The 20,389-nt window shown below is 40.6% G+C and overlaps 1 protein-coding gene across 8 annotated transcripts in view; it reads left to right on the top strand.

Moving 5' to 3' along the window:
- The window catches only part of SIK3 (SIK family kinase 3), a 251,897-nt gene that overhangs the window by 157,232 nt on the left and 74,276 nt on the right, over window positions 1–20,389 (top strand). For all 8 annotated transcript variants that reach the window (XM_032868560.1, XM_032868562.1, XM_032868561.1 and 5 more), the window contains exon 4: window positions 9,977–10,138. In XM_032868560.1, coding sequence (XP_032724451.1) covers window positions 9,977–10,138 — 162 coding nt within the window. The remainder of the gene's footprint in view (window positions 1–9,976; window positions 10,139–20,389) is intronic.

Here is a 20,389-nt window from a genome sequence, read left to right as displayed (position 1 = left end):
CATTCATAAATATTTAATGTTTTCTTTTATATATAAGAACTTTAGGAAACTTAACCATAATACCTATCTCAAGGTTGTTAATCCTGTCTTTTTCTGTGTCAGCTGTTAAACCTATCTAATAAATTCTCAATTTCAGGTGTCCTGCTATTTTAGAATATAAGATTACATATGTATATAAATATTCTTTTTAAAGATTTATTTATTAGAGAAAGAGATTGTGGGAGCAGGCAGGCGGAGCAGGAAAAAAGAGTCTTAAGCAGATTCTATGCAGAGCCTGGAGCCCAACACAGGACTCAGCCCCAGGACCCTGAGATCGTGACCTGAGCCGAAACCAAGAGTTAGACGCTTAGCCAACTGCACCACCCGGGAGCCCTAGATTATATATATTTTAGATTCTGGTTTTCGCTTGACATATTCTATCTTTTCATCCTTTTTGTATGTCTTTTCCTTTGTTTTCTTTAACATATTAATTGTAGTCATTTGAACTCCTTGCTAACTCCAATATTAGAGTCATCTTTGGTTCTGCTCCTACTGACTTTAATCTCTTGACTATTAGTTACTTTTCCTGCTTCTTCCCATGTTTTGTAATTTTTTTGTTGCTTGCTATATATTACGGGTGACATGTTGTAGAGACTCTGGATTAGTTATCTTCTGTGGTGTTGAGTCTGTTCTGGCAGGAAGTTAAATTACAGATGGGTTAACTTGGTCATGTTGAGGGTTGGCTGTAGGCATTGTTATGGTGGTTTTATGAGTTTTGCTCTTATTCCTAGGGTGTTGTCTTCTGGGGTCTCAACTGAGTGCCTACGTTAGGTCTCTCCTTATAAGCTGAATTTGAACTCCAGCATCTCCTGAATGCTGTGCAACATCTAAAAATTTCTCTTTAGCTTTCATTCTCCCATCAGTTTTTTCTATTAGACCTTCCATAGTCTTACTTTGCACATGTGCACTTGGGGAGTTAGCCAAGGACCTGAGTGGATTTTCTTTTTTTCTTTTTCTTTTTTCTTTTCTTTCTTTCTTTCTTTTTTTTTTTTTTTTTTTTTTTTAAGATTCTGTCTATTTATTTGAGACAGAGAGAGTGAGAGAGAGCATGAGAGGGGAGAAAGTCAGAGGGAGAAGCAGACATCCCATGGAACTGGGAGCCGGATGCAGGACTCGATCCCAGGACTCTGGAACCATGACCCGAGCAGAAGGTAGTCGCCTAACCAGCTGAGTCACCCAGGCGCCCCCTTAGTGGATTTTCTGTGCTAATTGTTGGTATTCCTCCTCCTGCCACCCAAGTTCTAGCTGCCTTAGTAGCCCCTAATTCTGACCTCTTTCCTCTACCCTATCCTCCTGTTTGCTTGGGCTCTGTCTCCCTAGGTTGTGGTTTGGGGTGAATATGGGGTTCACCTCTTTTACTTTCTTTCTCTGAAGAATCATAGTCTTTTGCTGGTTATTGTCCAATGTCTGCAAACAGTCTGAATTTTATAGGTGGTTAAAGTGGGAGAGTAAATCAAGCATCAGTTACTCTTTCATAATCAAAACTAAAGCCTACAATACCACTCTTACACCCAACAAAATTAATAGTATTTTTTTTTTTACTAATAAGCATGGCATGTTTACTTTTCTTCATTTGTCTCATAACATCTTTTTTATTTTTTATTTTTATTTTTTTAAAGAGTTTATTTATTTATTTTGAGAGAGAGAGCACATAGCACTAGAACAAGTAAGCACAAGCAAGGGGCGGGTACCAAGGCAGAGGAAGAGGTAGGGTCCCCACTGAGCAGGGATCCCGATGCAGGGCTCGATCCCAGGATCCTGGGATCCTGACCTGAGCCAAAGGCAGACACTTACCAACTGAGCCACATAGGCGCCCAGTCATAACATCTTTTTATAGTTTGCTTAAACCATGATGCAGCAAAGTCCATACATCCATTAAGTTGGAAAGCGTCTCCAATTTTTAATCACTTGTAACAAGCCTGACCCTCTCCTGCCAACACACACTTACTTTCTATGCCTTCTATTTGTTGAAGAAACTAGATCATCCTGTAAAATTTCCCACGTTATGGATTCGGGTCCTCCTTGTGTCACTCAGCACATCCCCCTAGCTCACTATGTTTTGTAAAGTGGTTTGGTTAAACACAGGCCAGTGTAGGGGTAACGGGGGCAAGAATACTGCGTCTTCCTATTGTAGCATCTCAGAAGTTGTGTAATGTCTGGTTTCCCCACTTGTAGTGAGGGATACAGTGATGTATACAGTTTTATAAAGTTCTTACAAAGTGTCCCATCAACCTTGGACCTGATGTTTTAGCCACTCTTCTAATTTAGCTGCTTAGGCAGATATTTCATTAGAAGTTGCAAAAGGGTGATTTTCTGTTCTCTCATTTTTCTGTATTTGTTAGCTCTAGTTCTTTTGTAAAGAACGTTGCTTATAAACTATTTAGAAACTATAATAAAGGCAAAATAAGTGCTTGATTCTTTTCATTCGTGCTAAATTTCAGAATTATGCATTGGTACCCTATCCGTCTCCAGTGGTGACCAAAAGAACGTTGATTTTATTGGTAATATCATTACGAATTTAGGAATTTTAATACATTTCATGTCTTTCAGTCCCTTGAGTTGTTACTCGTTTGATGTTCAAATTATTCCACTTAGCCAGCGGGATCCTCTTTAAGTTGGCTCCTGTGTCCTTTTGACATGATCGCAGTAGTCTTTGATAGCTTCCTTGCTTTTAGGTAAGATATCACGGGCTTACCCTGAACATCTCTTGTCTCCGACCTGGAATCAAACATGTCTCCTAGGAGCTGTGGTTCTTTCAAGTGGAAAATAGCACATAGAGACCAGAATCTGTGCCCTCGGGATACTTATTACTGCTACTGGACTGTCATTGCTTAGAGGCCTTTTCAGGGACAGAGGTAGGAAATATGTATTTTTTATATATAGAGGAAAGTAAAGGGGAGTCTGTACTAACATTCCAATTGAATTTAAGATTTCAGCATTTTTAACTTCTTGAATATGATGTATTTAGATCTTGCTTGTCTTATGCTAAAAATTGTGGTTCCAAATGACTTTAGCCCAATTACGTATTTGATATGAGAGAATGGGGGCAAAATTGATTCAAAGCAATCTCAATATTAAGGAGACTGGTTCTTTTTGTCCTGAAGATATATCCCATTAACATAAAATACTGTGTGTGTCACTTAAAACAAGTATTCTCTGATTGGTTATGTCATAGCTTAACTCACAGCTAGGTTCATCTTTATTCAGTTTGGTTTCAATTTTTAGAAATTACCATTTCTTCTGTTTGATTCAGTTGTGAATTGTTTGAGTTATTTAAGATATTACGTATTTCCGAGGTTAAAGCTATAAAACAGGGTACATTCAGGAAAATCTAGCTTCCCTTTTTCATCCCCCTATAAGTAATCACTTTTAGAAAATTTTCATTTAAGGGATGGCTGGTGGCTCAGTCGGTTAAACGTCTGCCTTCAGCTCAGGTCATGATCCCAGGGTCCTGCGATGGAGCCCTGCATCAGGCTCCCTGCTCAGTGGGGAACCTGCTTCTTCCTCTGCCTATTGCTCTTCCTACTTATGTGCTCTCTCTCTCTCTTTCACTGTCAAATTACAAGAAAATTTACTTGACACTAAATTACTTAAATTCACTTAACATTATTTCTTTTAGAAAATATAAATAAATGTACACACATATACACACATGCACATTCATATTTTCTCTCCCTTCCTGTAAACAGAAGCACATGGTACATATTTTCCTACACCTTACAGGGATTCACAGATAGAAACCCATCCACAGGCCAAGAAGGCCTAGTTCAAAAGGGAAGACACACATGTTAAATAATTGTAATACAATTGACATTATAGAAATATATAGAATAAAGGCCATTAGACACAAATTATGGAGTATTTTCTTGTAGGGTGGGTGAGTAGGTTAGGAAGAGCTTCAGATAAATGACCTTTGAGATGGTTTTCAAAGAATGAGCTTGATTTGGAGCCTGCAGATTATATTAGGAATGAGGGAATAACATCTATATTGCAAACTTAGCCAACCCACATTTGCTAGTGTATGGGTATGGGTGTAGCGTGTGAAACATTTGCACTACATAAGAAATGTCTGAACAACATTCTTGGAAAGCCTTTTGGAATATATGGGATTCCGTTCCCTAGGCTGCCTGGGCTTGATGCTTAGTCTAGAAGTATTTTTTTTAAGAAGCTATAAGAAAACAAATCCTCTTTTATACATTAATCTGAAAGGACTTCGTATCGGAAGAATAGCCCACTTTTGTTATAAAGACTGAACATAAAGAGTGCTTAGTTTATAAACTTAGTGGCAAAATGAAGAGTAAAGAAACATGTTTTTATAAAAGTTTATAGTCTTTTCTCTGGTTGATAGTCCTTGAGTTAACCTGTAATTATGGAGCATCGATTATATGGAGAACATTCTTTTGCGTGTAGTAAGGAGGCATAGGAAACAATGGAAATAATTCTAGTTTAAAACTTAAAGAACTAAGGCATATCTTGTGACTGTAAGCGTTTCACAAAGAAATTGTGTTTTCTCAAGACTTTGAAGGAAAATGCTTAGTTTACTTGGGATAGACAGAGGGCAAGAGAGTGTGCTTTTTGTTGTTAGATCTGCGGGAACACTCAGTAATGAGAAATTCACAAGTCATTCCATATCTCGAGTACTGTGGTCGCTCCATGAGCATACACTTGATAGAATGACATAGGACTGTACTCACGTGGTACCCGTGTCACATTCTAGGTTTTGATGTTCTAGCATTAGGTAAGATTTCACCGTTGTGGGGAGAGTGAGCAGAGGGTACATGGGCTCTGTCCATACTCTCTTTGCAAATTCCTGTGAGTCTGTAATTGTTTCAAAGTAAAAAGTTTTTTAAAAAGTTTATTACTTTGGCAGTTGTTTTGAGAGTGTGTCGCAGTGGGCCAAGAACAAAATCAGGGGTGCTAGTTAGGAGCAGGAGGACGAACTATTACAGTGATTCAGGAGGGAGATAATGGCTTTTGGGCTAGGTTGCTGTCCTGAGGGTGGGTTGGAGATGGAGTGAGGGCCAGTTTATTTTGAAGGTAGAGGTAATAAAATCTGCTGATGGATTGGATGTGGGTGTGGGGGAAAGAGAATGGGGTGACAACAAGGGTTTTGGAAGCCTGAAGAAAAAAGATACCAATAAGAAGCAGCAACATGTCAAAAAGTTTGGTGTGAGGCAGTTGAGTTCTTGGCAAGGAAAACAAAGTAGCAAACCTCCTTCCTCCAATCCGGAGCAGCTTGGGGCGTGCACCGGTCTGTACGGGTAAGGGACGGTATGACACTCGTGTGAGTGCACTCTCTCTCGTTAACCTGCTCTCCCAGGCAGCTGAGTTCTCTTGGCCTCGCCCTGGCTCTTTTGGAAAGAAGCATTTGTTTGATAAACAGGAAGTCGTTTCCATGGGTGTAGAGAGAAGAAATGATAGACGTGAGTGGCAAAGCACAGAGCTGCCAGCTGTGATTAGCTTGGAATGGGTAGAAGTGTTCTCAGGTAGCCACCTAAGCTTAGCCCACGGCCACTCCCCCATTTCTGGACTGGGCTGTTTCTTTATCATGAAAAATGAAAAGTTTCTGCCCTCTTGTGTGATCTGCTGTCAGGATATGTTCATTTTCAGCTAGTGTTTTGGATCACTTAGAGTTGTAGACTTAGCAGACAAATGGAGACACTGTCTGTTTAGAGTGGAAGAGTGACTTATTTTAAGAAGGGTTGGCTCCCCACCCCCCATCCCATTAGTGGCATGCCTCTGACACTCCAGTGAAGCTGGCTGAGGGAAGTTAAGACCACCTTATATGTGTTTTTGCTCTTTGAAAGGTCAGAATCTAAATGTACCACAAAATATTTCTTCCTGAGTCGGATTAGGCCAAAATCACAAGCCGGGAATTCTGAAGCAAATTTTATACATGTGCTCACTCTGATACTTTTAAACTTTGGAATTCATTCCCTCCCCTTCTAAGAATTCTACTCGTGAGGAATATACATCCCTGGGTGTCACTGGCTTTTTCCTGTTTCATGAGGAAGAGCCGATAAAAAAGATTAAAGAAGTCCGGTGCCAAGAGATGGATGGTGATTACAAAGGGAGAAAGACAACCTCGACTCCTTCCTTTTGCTAAGAGCTTGAAACAGGAGACCCATTTTCTCTCCTTTGACTGTCCCCTCATCCTTGTCTTGGCTGAAATGGTTGGAGCGAAGCTGTGATAGAGAAAAACTTGGAAGTTTGCCCCAGAGGTAGAGGGGCAGCTAAGTAGCTAAGTAGTGAATCCGTGAAGGGGGCTGTCTAGTGGTGGGGTTGGTGCATCGAGGGTGTAGACTGTTGAGTGGCTGGGCGTGGTGGCGGGGGCCAGACTGCCATGGGGGAAGTTGGGGTGGAGGGTGGGGTATATACAGTGTATAGGATATATAGTGTGTATATTCTTCTATGCGGTATACAGGAGAACAAGCTCACTGGGCTGCCTGGAAGAAGGCAGAACCATTTTTTAGTATTCCTTGAAACTGATGTTTATCCCAACAAGATTCAGAATGTATTTTAAGAGACTTTGACTCTTGGACTCCTGGGTGGCTCCATTGGTTAAGCAACTGCCTTTGGCTTAGGTCATGATCCTAGAGTCCCAGGATTGAGTCCCACATTGGGCTCCCTGCTCAGCGGGGAGTCTGCTTCTCCCTCTGCCCCTCGCCCCTCTCATGCTCTGTCTCTCTCACACTGTCTCTCTCAAATAAATAAATAAAATCTTAAAAAAAAAAAAGAAACTTTGACTTTTGAGTGGTTCCGGAGCCTGTTTGTTCCATGTGCCTTCTGAAATGATCCCAGGATTTATTCAAATGCTGTGACTTTGGGTTAAGGCCAGGCTGGGTGACTGCTCTGGGTTTCTTTGCTGGAAGTTAAATGTTGCATCTGAGCTCGCTGAAGTTTTGCTGCCTGCCTGTAGGGCACACAGGAACATAAAGCAGCCATTTGTCCGCGGGCAGCTGAAAGGCAGCTTGAGCGGGGGACTGGAAACCACTGCAGGCCGCCGGCTTCCTGGCACACCCACCAGCCCCCGTAGGTTTACTCGGAAAGCAGACGACCAGGGATGGGAGGTGGGGTGGCGGTGGCGGCCGTCCTGAGACAGGCAGAAATAAAGGCAGAGTTTGAACATTCTGAGCGACGTGGAGCCGCTAAGATAGCCCTGTCTTGGGACAGGGGCACGATGCCCCCGAAGCGGAGAAAACATGAGCAGCAAACACAGTCACTAAGAAAAACAAGATCTGATGCTTGCAGCTAGCACTTTAAAAAAGCGACTTGTGTATCTTTGTATTCATAACTGTAGGGATACTGTAGGCGTCTTTGGGAAAATACTGTACAGCTTCAGTTCCTCTCCCCAGGCTGCTGCTATCACAAATGCCTTTTAACCAGAACCATGTAGCAGAAACGCTGGGTGTATGTAATAATTACCTTCAGGCGCTCTGAATCCTGACGAACCTCAGATCTATTAGCCAAACGCTTGAATATCCTCTGTATAATACTGAGTGGGCCTTTTTAAAAACAGCTTTTTAAATGTCTTTGAAAGTTAAAGTTGTATCACACAGGATAACTCTTCATCATAGTACGAGTTTATTCCCAAATAGGCTATCCTTTCTTTGGCCACAGTGTGTAACAGGGTTTATTTCTGTTCAGCAGATCAAGAGGTGGGGATATTGGCAGTATAAATGATTTGTCCAAGGACAGCCAGCGTGTCACTGTGGAGATAAAACAGGACGAGGCTGCATTCCACCAGCTCCTGGCCTCTGTAGCAAGTTTGAGAACTTTCCAGTCATTTTAGGAAAACAAAGTACTTAGAAAATATAAAGAGGCTTTTTTTTTTTTAATAAAAGAAAACCACTTATTTTGGAAATCACAAAATTAATCATTCTGTTGTATTTAAGAAGCTCTTTGATGTGTTCTGGTAATTAGTATTTACTGCCAGACGAATGTCTCTTGGGCATTTTAATTAATGGGTGGCTTGGCCAAATGAGCTTCTGATGGTAAACCTTCATAAGGGTTTATTTTTATGTTTCTCAAGAATAGCTATCTCTTCAAAGCCCTTTAATTAGACGAAGTTTAGCAGCTAAAACATATTATTAGAATAATTAGGCCTTGGGTTAAGAGGGATAGAGGGTCAAAGGTGCAGGTACTGTTAGAGAGAATGGCATCTGAAAATAAAACCTAGCATTGCACCTTTGATGGATGTCCAGTTAACAGCTTATATTAAGTGACTGTCCCTAGTTAGGGACTTTGTGTTGTTTAAAGTTCATTTGACAGATCTCACCAGAAGGGCGTGTGCTCGTTTGTCACCACCTCTGAACTCCTAGAGAAAGTGGTGTTATAGTCCTTACGACTTCTAAGCTGAACACTTCCTGTTCTCTCTCTTTTCCTACTAAATTGGTCCCCTCAACTATAATAAAGGATTGTTTTTGAGGAAAATGCTTCAAGAAACTGGTGTAGGACCCCCTGATAACACAAACAATTATAGTAATTCTGGGCCTTTCTTAATAATTTCAGTGATCCTATGAGACATTGTTCTTAAGATTGCTGTAGGATTTGATCTCCAAAGTTGTATGCTCTTTGTGGTCAGAGTGTAGTTTGAATTATTTGAAAATCTGCTATGTAGGTGGATTGTCATTTGGCTCCCCTTCGTCACCCACTACCCCCATTTCTTGTCCTAAGCCCTCAGTCTTGGTAGTTACTAATAGTACATGTGTCTTAGGCCAGACTTTCTCTTCGTGATGAAGAAGAGATCTAACCGACTGGTCCTGTCAGTGATTTCCATGGTGCCAGAACAGTTGGGTAAAGATTATTGAGACTACTCTTGATAAACAGTAATACACGTATTTTTATCGTCTGTTTTTTTTTAATTTTCCCACTATCTCCGGATTCTTATGATGGCAAATGTGTTCTTTTCCCACCTAGATGAGTTCGTTTAAGGAAAGGAAGTTTTTAAGTAGAGCTAGCTGTATTGCCAGTGTTTTTAATCCCATCAGCTGTTATGATCTTGATATGTTATTAGTTAGACGAAGAACTGGGGTTTAGGATTCATTGGTTCACTATAAACCTACTGCCATTATTAGAAAAAATACTTAATTTTATTGATATTGGTAATTGGTAATTAATGGGATTGGCTCTGGGTCTATCAGTTCATTTTTAAATATCGAAGATAGCTTGGTTTATAGTATTACAAAGCTCATCACATGGAAAAATCTTTTGCTGTAGTTTAGTTAGCCACGTTGCCAATAAAATCATTTCACTGAAAGTGGTAGAAACTTGCCTTTGTTTTCTGTTATTGTCTATAAAAACTAATAACAATTTAAGAAATATTTGAGAAACGTGTAAATGCAGATGGATTTTATCTGGCATATTATTATGCACTCCAGAGTATAGTCACCAAATAAGTACATTTTATGTTAATCTGCAAAACTTTGAGAAAGCAGGAGATTAGCATACATGGGCTCCTATATAAAGCCATTTTCTGCCTTAGCAATGACTAACTTGTCTGCTCTTCTCCCAAAATGATTGATTATTGTGACTCTGCTTTTTGACTCACCCTTTAGCACAGGAAATATTGCTGATTCTTATCTTCATGCATATGTTTGCTGTGTGTATGTAATCTCTTAATCTCTTGCAATGGAGATAAGAGAGAGGAGGTGTTGAATGTGATGGTTCTCCAAAAAATCATAACCCTCAGAACTCTTTTCTCTTCTGGTAGAGCATAGGTAGTCCTACGCATTCTCTCATGTGTGCTGAAAACAGTCTGGGGGCTGCTTGCTGGTGGGTTTCTGTAGATACAGACCAGGGCCCCAAGTGTTGCCGTTTGTTTGTTTCACTTCCCCAACTGTTCTCTGGTGGCCCCATGGCATCCCTCCTGGAGTCCACCTTTTGAAGTGATGGCCATGTGCAAACTGAGAACTGACTGTGCTCTTCTTCACCGCAGACCACCTGGTGGCCCATGGCAGAATGGCAGAGAAGGAGGCCCGTCGGAAGTTTAAACAGATTGTGACAGCCGTCTATTTTTGTCACTGTCGGAATATTGTTCATCGTGATCTAAAAGCTGAAAATTTGCTTCTGGATGCCAACCTGAATATTAAGATAGCAGGTGAGAAGTGTGTTGAGGATGCGAAATGGGAACAAAAGACCTTTTCCTTCAAGGTTCTTAAGCAAGGGATTGTCTATTCCCTTGTATCCAGAAAGAGGTATTGGAAAATGAAAGATGTGTGTGTGTGTGTGTATGTGTGTGTGTGTGGCTTGAAAATTGATAAACTTTCAAAACACATTTACATTCTTTTTCATGTAGTATTGGATAGAACTAGGCTGGGGAGGAAGAAGGGAAAGGGTGATATTTAAAATTCTCTTAGTTTGGTTGACAGTCCCTTTTAAATAATAAGGAATAGTCTAGAATAAAGTGGAGAGAACAACTGTAAGCTTGTATACCCTGCCAGCTTTACTTGAGGAGGCTGATTTACGATAGTGCTACAGACTGTACTTTTATGATAACTTAGGAAGAACAGATCTCACGTCAGTTTAAAGGCAGTCGATCTCTTTGTGTCCTCGGATTTCACTCGTCTGCTCCTCTGACGGTGCCTAAAAACACTTTTCACTGCCTCTCTCTGTTCCTACTTTAGTTTCAATAAACTATCAGCATTTGCCTAACCAATACAAGCTCACCACCTATTGATAGAAGAAAGTGACTGCAGGCTAGACAGAAAGTATAAACATGAAAAGAAACCAGTTTTGTTTTCCAACAGTCTCAGTATTGTTCTCTGTGTCCCCCGTCTCACAGGTAAAAAGGGAAGGGGCGTCTCCTATGGAAAATTGAAGTACAGCTAAAATAGAATCGCCTTGAAAGTCAAGGTTAAAAGCAGTTCTAAGGACTTCCCTCCTTAAAAGGGTGGGAGTTGAGGGTTCAGATGTATGTTACGTTACAGGTCAGAGTACCTCCGTGTACCCTTTCAAGGTGGCGATTCTACTGACTGTTTTGTGTAGATAAGTCTAGATAACTCTTTCCAGGCTCTCCTTTTACATCCTTGCAATGTCACCAAACTTTTTATTTATCTAAGTTCAGCTGGCAGATGCACTGTTGTGTGGTCCTTTCACTTAGTGGTAAGCTCCCTGAGTCCTGCGTTTGCCCAGTGCATAGTAGACGGGAACTAGATGCTTTCTATATCTTCCATAAAAACCACATTTTTCCTTTGTCCTTCTGTCTGCTTTATATTCTCCAAAGCGCTCTAGATGCTAGCAGTTCCCACACAATTGGGTAATGTGGAAAGACCCGGCAATTTCAGACCCTCTTTTGTAATTTTTCACCGTAGCTTCAATTAAATTAATGGTAATAACGTCTAAGCGTCACAGTCCTTAAAAGTATAATAAAATGTTGTGTTAATTTCCTGTTGTCGCTGTGACAAATGACCACAAATGTAGTATTGGAAACAATACAAGTTTATTATCTTACAGTTCTAGAGTTTGGAAATTTGAAATGAGTCTTTTTTCTTTCTTTTTCTTTTTTTAAACATTATTGCACTTTTTATTTTAACCCCAGTATAGTTAACGTCCAAGGTTATATTAGTTGCAGGTACACAAGGTCATGATTGAGCACTTCTGTACATCCCTTAGGGCCCATCGTGAAAAAATACCGAATGCTTTACGAATTTGCCTGTCATCCGTGGGCAGGGGTTGTGCTAACCCTGTTAGTGTATGTGCTGCCAAAGCGAGCCCCTGAAATGAGCCTTCTGTGGGTAAAATCAAGCTGTTGGTAGGACCGGTTCCACCTGGAGTCTCTGGAGAGTCCATCCCTGGCTGGTTTCAGTTTCTGGAGGCCCCTGTACCCCTTGGTTCTGGTCCTTTCTTCACAGGGCTCCGCCTTGTGCTCCCATTGTCACGTCTCCCACTTCTAACCTGATCCTCCTGCTACCCTCTCAGAAGGACCCTTGTGATTACATAGAACCTGCCCGGATAATCCAGGATGATCTCCCCATCTCCCAGTCACATCTACAGAAGCCCTCTTTACCACGTAGGTACCACTTTCGAGGGTTCTGTGGATTAGGACTTGGATGTCTCTTGAGGGGCTTTTATGTAGCCTGCCACAGATGTGATCGTAGGGTTCTTTGGATTACTGATGAGGGTAGTAAGTTAAAAGGAGGCCCTCTTTTTCTTCTGTAGTTGTGTTCGACCTTCACTGACCAAAGGTCAAAATTTTTTTTAATGGTTCCTCGGTTCTTGATTTTGACTTTAGAACCATTTTGACTTAGTTCAGGGAGACCTGTATGGCTCGTCGTTTTTGTATTGAGAAACCAAGTGTAAAAGCAGGGGTCAGTGGTAATTAAAATTAGAAATGCCACTGACAAATACTTGGGTAAAGAGATTTTGAAATGCTTTTCTTTTTTAATAGTTAAAACAAATCCATATAGTCACACGCTGAGTCTCCACCTGCTGGTGTGTAGTTACAGACTCTTGGGAATGCTGGTAGCCTGCTGTGCGCTCTCTGCATTACACATAGGGTGAGATTTTTAAGGTCATTAACCCAAAGTCTGCATTTTTATTATTTTGGCCAAGAATAAATGAGCTGCTCTAGGCTGTGTCCTACTATAGTATCTGACGTTGTCTTTCCTCATGCGTTCTTTTTTTCATGCTATCATTACCTTGTTGTTCCCCTGCTGCCACTACCCGTCACCCCCCCCCCCCCCGCCTCAGTTTTGCTTTCCGTGGTTTCAGTTACCCATGGTCAACTGTGGTCTGGGGGTGGGTGAGCCTCATTCTGACGTATGGTCAGAAGGTCAGTAGTAGCCTAATGTTAGGTCACAATGCCTATGTCATTCCTGTCACTTCATCTCATCACGTAGACATTTTATCACCTCCCATCACCTCAAGAAGAGGAAGGTGACGATAAGATAGCTTTTTTTTTTCTAAATTTATTTATTTGACAGAGATCACAAGTAGGCAGAGAGGCAGACAGAGAGAGTGGGGGAAGCAGGCTCCCCGCCGAGCAGAGAGCCCGATGAGGGGCTCGATCCCAGGACTCTGGGATCATGACCTGAGCTGAAGGCAGAGGCTTTAACCCACTGAGCCACCCAGGTGCCCCACGATAAGGTATCTTGAGAGAGAGAGAGCCCACATGTGCATAACTTTCGTCACAGTATATTGTTATAATTGTTCTGTTTGTTATTTGTTATTGTTGGTCTCTTACTGTGCCTCATTCATCAATTAAACTTTATCATAGGTGTGTGTATAAAGGGAATAATAGAGCACATCTAGGGTTCATATTGTTCAGACATGCACTGGGGGTCTTGGAACATATCTACTGCAGGTATGGGGGACTCCTGTCCTCAGTTTCCTCAATCATTGCCGGAACTCCCCTTCTTACACATAAATTAGGTAGAATTCCCATTCTCATATGCCAGGTCTTCTTTGAACTTAGTGGGCCAGTGGGAGAATCATGTCTTGTTGAAGCTGACCACGGCGTAACTAATTTTGGAGAGGAGGAATGGATAGCTCTGACAGAATAAGGTCAGATAACTAATGAAATCAACTTTTTATTCTAAAAGCTAAAAGTATAACTTCAGGATTTCTAATCTTTTCAGTGGTCTTTTGATAAGTTATTATTAAATCTCAGTAAGAAGGAAGCTGTTAGACATGAAAATAACACATGAAAGAGAAAAGAGTTTTGTTGTTTTATTTAAAATATTGGTAGTCTTAAGCACCTCATTTCTAAAATCATCATATGTTAGTGTCAAATTAACATGGAATTAATAAAAAATCAGTTTAGGAAATTTAAGAAATTCATGTTTTCCTTATGCCAGTATTAACCTAAATGGTTGTTTTGTTTGATTTGGTTTGGTCTTTACCTAAATGGTTTTGATGAAAAGATGGTGCATCCTGTTCAAACGTAGGCAATGAATAAGGTGTCCTGGGAATGTTTGTGTTTACACTGGTTCATTTTTACTTTTTTAATGAATTAATGTGGCAGTTTACATTTAACGCCCCATACGGTAACAATCTGGTCATTAGAAAAGACCATGCTAGCCTTCCTCAAGGGAGTGTGTGTTCCCTAGACGTGACAGGTACATTTCCGTTACAGATATTAAAAGATGCAGGGGTTTAAGTAGGAGTCTTCATGCTTAAATTCTTACCTCTGAATTTTTGTTCCAGTGCTATTTCTACAGAGAATGAAGCCCAGAAGAATAACTTGGTTTTCCTTTTGATTTTAGAATGGCAGTAACAAACCTGTCTTCTGTAGGATTATTTAAAAGATGTTTCTGTTCTTAGTAATCCAGAATAAGCATTGATGGTTTTCAGAATAAAGAACTGTATTTCTGAAAGGCAAAGTTACCGACTCTAGAACTAAAACTGTGTAGTGGTCATCCAAAAACGTATCTATTGTTAACAAAGGCTCTTTGCTCAGGTGTCATGGGAGAGAGAACAGAAGTGTAAGACATGACTCTGCCCTAAAGAATTTATAGTCTATCTGGGCAGCAAATGCTTAGACCTTTGGAAAGTTAAATAGCACCAAAATTACGTGTGTGTGTGTGTGTGTTTGTGTATATAGCACTTTACAAAGCATTTTCACATACATTATTTAATTTCATCATATTTGACATTGTAAACATAGCTTATTTAAAAAACATTAGAGCCTCCAAAATGCACACCTTTAATTTTCCAGAACACTGAAAAGCCCTTATAAAGAGGGCTCATGCAAATCTCTTTCATGTAGAGAGTCCGGCTCCAGGAAAGAATAGGATTCTTGGTCTCTCACCCTTCACTTTTCATGTCTCAGACACGCGAGGGTCCCCAGAGGAGCAAATGGGGGTGAGGGAAGCACAGCATGGCTGTCTCCGCATATAGCCCGCACCACTGGGGGGACAGTGTGTTCCACAGCGACCGAATTATACTTTGCTACAATAGAGGAGATGTTACAAGGCACGCCATGATTCATTATCACATTAATTATATAGCCTAATTACCACAGAAGTTCAGAGGATGAAGAAACCACTTTAGTTTGTAAAGTTCCATCAGACTGTGAATGCCACAGGGACACTAACCGTATCCTGCTTAGTGTCTCATGCCCGTGGCCGAGTGCATGTTTGTTCTGTAGGAGGCGCTCAGCACTCCGTTGATCTGAACTTTAGACAGTGGTGATGAAGGACGTAAATACCCTACTGAGGACACAACATTTGAGGCGAGTCTAAAGGACGAATAGGATTCCTTGAGGTGTAGGTATAGGAAGAGAGAGAATTCCAGTAGGATTAGTCAGTCCGCACATGTTGGGAAAGCACCTGCAATGTGCAGGCCCTTGAGCCACGCTCTGGGGTTACAGTGGCAGGTCGAGTTGTCCCTTGGAACGAACGTTCTGCTGGGGGAGATCGACAGTGAACACAGAAACACAGAAGCCCTCGTAAGGACTGTGGAAATGATAACATCGAAAATGTGCTAGAATGACTCGTGGGAGAGAGAATGCTTTTAACCAGGATAGTCCGAGCCTTCCCCGCAGGAGCAAGAGCAATGCAAAGGCGTGAGAGACATAAATGCAGGGTATCTGACAGGGCAGGAGAAAAGTTGGCATAAGGAGATGATAACTAAGGGGCGTTTGGAAGGAGATGGGGTAAGAGAACTGGCAGGCGCCGGTTCCCTGTGGAGCTTTATGCCTGCAGTGAGGATTTGGGAGTTTATTTTGGTTGCAGTGGGAAGCTGAGTTGGAGAAGTATGGGCAGCAGTAGCAACACGGCATATTTGCAGAAAAGGTTGAAAGCAGCTTGGCCTGGGGGGAAGGTTCAAGCAGGGAAGTCATGCCTGAGAAGGTGAGAGAGATAGGTATGTATTTATACTAGATGGTGAAATTGTTGGAATACCAGGCTTGCTAAGTCAGATTCAGAATGAATAAGGAAAAAGTGGGAACAGGCGGAAGGGGCAGGAGAGCAAATGGGAAGGTCAGTGAAGAGGCTGCAAAATGGTGAAATCCTACATAAAGGTGGTCATGGTAGACTTGAAAAGGAAGACGAGGGCAACAAATAAGAGAGAGAGAGAACAAAGGCTTTCCAATGGATAACCAATCAAATATCTGGGCTGGGAAGAGGGAACTGCCAGTCACAGATTGTGGAGAAATTGAGAAATCAGAGTTTCTTACTGATGGACTATATTAAGCTATCAAAGGAAATGGTGTTGTCTTATTTTTAATGCTATTTGAAAGCAATTTTAATTCCTGTCCCCAAAGATGAAGTAGAGAAATTTCTGTATGTATAAAAGACTGCCTTAGAAAAGACCTAAATGGAGTTGGCTTACTCCCTGAAGCAGACTTATCTGAAATACTCAGACGTTATGAGAATGTTTTGAAAATTGTGGAAAGTTATTATTTTTTTTTTAACCTAAGGAAGTTGGAAACTTTTCTTTCTAAATGTCGGCTCCCAGAATGGTCTCCATGAGATAGTTTCCACTCCGGTGTTATTGTTTTAGTTGGCAGTCAGGAGACAGCAGAGATCTGAAGTACAACTACAGCAAAGCCAGTGTTTTGGAAAGAATTCCCAGAGTGCATGGATCTAAGGTACTGTGGAAATTTTTGACCTTAATGCGGTGAGATCTAGACTGTTTCATTTTTTAAAAGTGGGAAACTAAAACATTCCACAAGTCCACTGACCTTTCACCTTCAGGAGGAAGATGCTGAGACACAATGGTAGAGGGAAGAAAGGTGGCGAACCTTGGGTTTCTAGAACCCTTCCCCAGTGTGGTAGTTGAGAATGTCCCTGACAGCCCACGGAAGGTGGTTATGAACATTCATCACATCAGTCACAAATTTTATGTCATTGGGGCGCCTGTATGGCTCAGTGGGTTAAAGCCTCTGCCTTCGGCTCGGGTCATGATCCCAGAGTCCTGGGATCGAGCCCCGCGTCGGGCTCTCCGCTCAGCAGGGAGCCTGCTTCCTCCTCTCTCCTCTCTGTCTGCCTCTCTGCCTACTTGTGATCTCTGTCAAATAAATAAATAAAATATTTTTAAAAAAATTTTTTATGTCATAATCATAACACCCTTATTTAGGTTATCCTGTGTACCTCCCTGGCTGACAGGTAATAAATTGAGACCCAGAATTCCCTGAATTCATGTCGTCACAGAGCCTGGGAATCATGATGCCACAGTGTTGCTCTCCCAGAAATGCTGTGTGACTGACAACTAGAAGGTGCTAACAACTTTCATGTATGTTGACCCTTGGGAAAATACAGTTTGAAAGTTATCTCTTCTGCATCCTGTTCCACAGACTGGAGCTTTACAAACGGAAAATGAATGCACCTTCATTTAGAAGGCGTTTTTGGTATACGCAGTTGATTTATTTTGTGTGAAAAAATTCTAGAGTTAAAATTCAAATGAACATATTTTTGTCAGTCATAGGCATGGTTCTAGTTGATAAGTAGGGTCTTAATGATCTTGAAAAGTGAGTGCGTCCTGCCGAGATCAAGAAAATGTTCTATTTACAGGCCCTCACTCACAATAGCTATGCTCCCGGTACAGAAGCATTGCTTCTCAGGTTCTCCCACTGTGGTTTCCCTAACACGGAGGGGGACGAACTCACACAGGGTGGGGCAAGTGTGGGATTGATGAGCTAGTCTGGAATGGTTCACCTTTTAAATCACATGCTTTATTTTTAAATTCATGCACGTGTTGTGTTCTCGACGTCATATTACATTTGTTCTAATACTAAAATTAGTTAACTTTATTTAACATGGAAAAAAATTAATGTTCCAGGAATATGTGTTTTCTTTAGCCTTCATTTTCACATAACTCTTGGCACACCGCAGCATTATGCCTGGGGATATGTAAACATACGCTAGTTCGAGAAACTTGAGAATAAAGAACTTCTTCCCCAACTATAGGCTTCTTTTACACTAACTTTTTTGTTAATTGCAGATCATTTGTTTGGGGGATAATTAGAAGTCAGTAAATCAAGTAATGATTTAGGCCTCCCCACCTCCCCCCACCCTACCTCCTTCAATGGATTAGTTTGAGATCCTATGAGAGTAAATCCAGGGAGTCTGCCTGCCAGGGGGGGCTTGTATGAGCTAATGAGCATGCTTGTATCACATTCAGTCCACTGCCTCGGTGAAGTCGTCAGTCACCACGGTGGTTTTGACCGTGTAGTTCATCGTTTTTTGTTCAATTCGCATACAGCTATAGTGGACCACTGGACAAGGTAATGCATAAGGGGCACTGATGTCAAAATTCCGTTAATGAAAATAAAAATGGCAATTCAGCAGTGCTTGAAGACAAACTTTACCCAATTCATGAATTGCCTTCATTTGATCACTGTTCTTATCTAGCACATCACGGTCTTTCCACGACTTCAAAAACCACAGATTTAGACACACAGACACACACATGTATGCACACATGCACAGGCACAGCATCCAATTTGCTTTATTGGGAATAAAGACGATCCCTGTTCATAATGTTTTATTTGCACAGAAGTACTAAACTTGCTTACCCATTTTGCTGCTTTAAACTAAAACATGAAAATAATTCAGATAAACAAGTTTGTTCTTCGGGTTAAAAAATTTAAGCATTTCAAATACCAGCTCATGAAAAGGTTTTGGCTATTTCAGACATTATAATCTCAATGTGTATGTGGTTTCCAACTAAATATGACAGAACAATTTTAAATTAGCACTTTTAATTAATTAATTAATTTTTAAAGAGCTTTTATTTATTTATTTGACAGAGAGAGAGCATGTGCACACAAGTAGGGGGAGCAGGCAGAGAGAAGGAGAAACAGGCTCCCCGCTGAGCAGAGAGCCCAATCTCAGAACCCTGGGATCATGACCTGAGCCAAAGGCAGATAACTAGCCAACTGAGCCACCCAGTTGCCCCAGCACTTTTAATTTAAATAAATTAGTGAGTCACATATAAAATGGGAAATTTTTTCTTAAATAACATTTATCATTTTAAAAAAAAAACCTAGGTATGCTTAACCTATAACATATTTGTTTTAGGTGTACAACATAATGATTCAGTACTTGTATGTACTGTGAAATGATCACCACAATAAATCTAGCTAACATCCTTCATTTACGTAATTGCAAAAATATTTTTTTTCTTGTGGTGAGGACTTCTAAGATCCACTTTCTTAGCAACTTTCAAATATGCAGCATAGTATTACTGTTGTCACCGTGCTGTACATTACGTCCTCGTGATTGTTTTTTATAAATGGAAGTTGGTACTCTTGACCACCCTCACCCATCTCACCCACCCCCATAACTGCCTTTGGCGACCACCAGTCTCTTCATTCTCTTCTCTGTATCAATGAGCTTGTTGTTTTTGAAAGATTCCACATGTAAGTGAAATCATAAGGTGTTTGTCTTTCTCTGACTTACGCACTTAGCAAAGTACTCTCCAGGTCCATCCCTGTTGTTTTGAATGGCAAGATTTCATTCTTCTTATGGCTGAGTGATATTCTGTTATACACAGGCACACGCACGTGCGTGTGTGCGTGTGTGCGTGTGTTCCTTTATTCACTCATTGACATACACTTAGGTTGTTTCCTTGGCTATTGAAAATAATGCAGCAATGAACATGGGCGAACATGTATCTTTTTGAATTAGGGTTTTCATTGTTTCAGATTAATACTGAGAAGTGGACTTGCTGTGGATCATATGGTAGTTCTATTTTGATTCTTTTGAGGAACCTCCATACTGTTTTCCATGGTGGCTGCACCAATTGACACTCTCGCCAGTAGCTTACAAGGGTTCCCTTTACATCCTCGCCAACACCTGTTATTTCTTGTCTTTTTGGTACTAGCCATTCTAACAAATGTGAAGTGATATCTCATTGTGGTTTTGATTTGCATCTCCCTGATGATAGGTGATGTTGAGCATGTTTTCATGTACCTGTTGGCCAACTGTGTGTCTTCTTCGGAAGAATGTCTGTTCATATTTTCTATTTGATTTTTTAGTCTACTGTTTCTTATTGTTTTTGCCATTGAGTTGTATGAGTTCTTTATATATTTTAGATATATATTACCAGATATGTGATTTAAAATATTTTTTCCCATTCAGTAGGTTAACTTTTCATTTTGTTGATGATTTGTTGGAAAATACAAATATAACTTAAAAAGAAATTTTGAATCAGGTTTTAATAATGTGCTAGTGTAGGATAAAATACCTTTCTTAAAGTTAGTTACTTCTTTATCATTAGTTATACAAAAATGACAAAATTATTTTTTAAAATTTTTCCTGGGATTCTTTTTAAGGTAATATATTCCTTTGAAAGGAATTTGTGAGTCAGAAAAGTTGGAAAATACTAGGTATTTGTATGGTTAAGTCAGTTAGTTTTCTTTATATTCTAGTCCAAATATAACTTTGTGGGTGGAGTGTTGTTTTTG

This window comes from Lontra canadensis, unplaced genomic scaffold (genome assembly GCF_010015895.1).
Source record: "Lontra canadensis isolate GAN:19392208 unplaced genomic scaffold, GSC_riverotter_1.0 scaffold36, whole genome shotgun sequence".
NCBI lineage: Eukaryota > Metazoa > Chordata > Mammalia > Carnivora > Mustelidae > Lontra > Lontra canadensis.
Note: the sequence above shows the minus strand (reverse complement) of the source record. Positions and strands in the feature narration are given on the sequence as shown.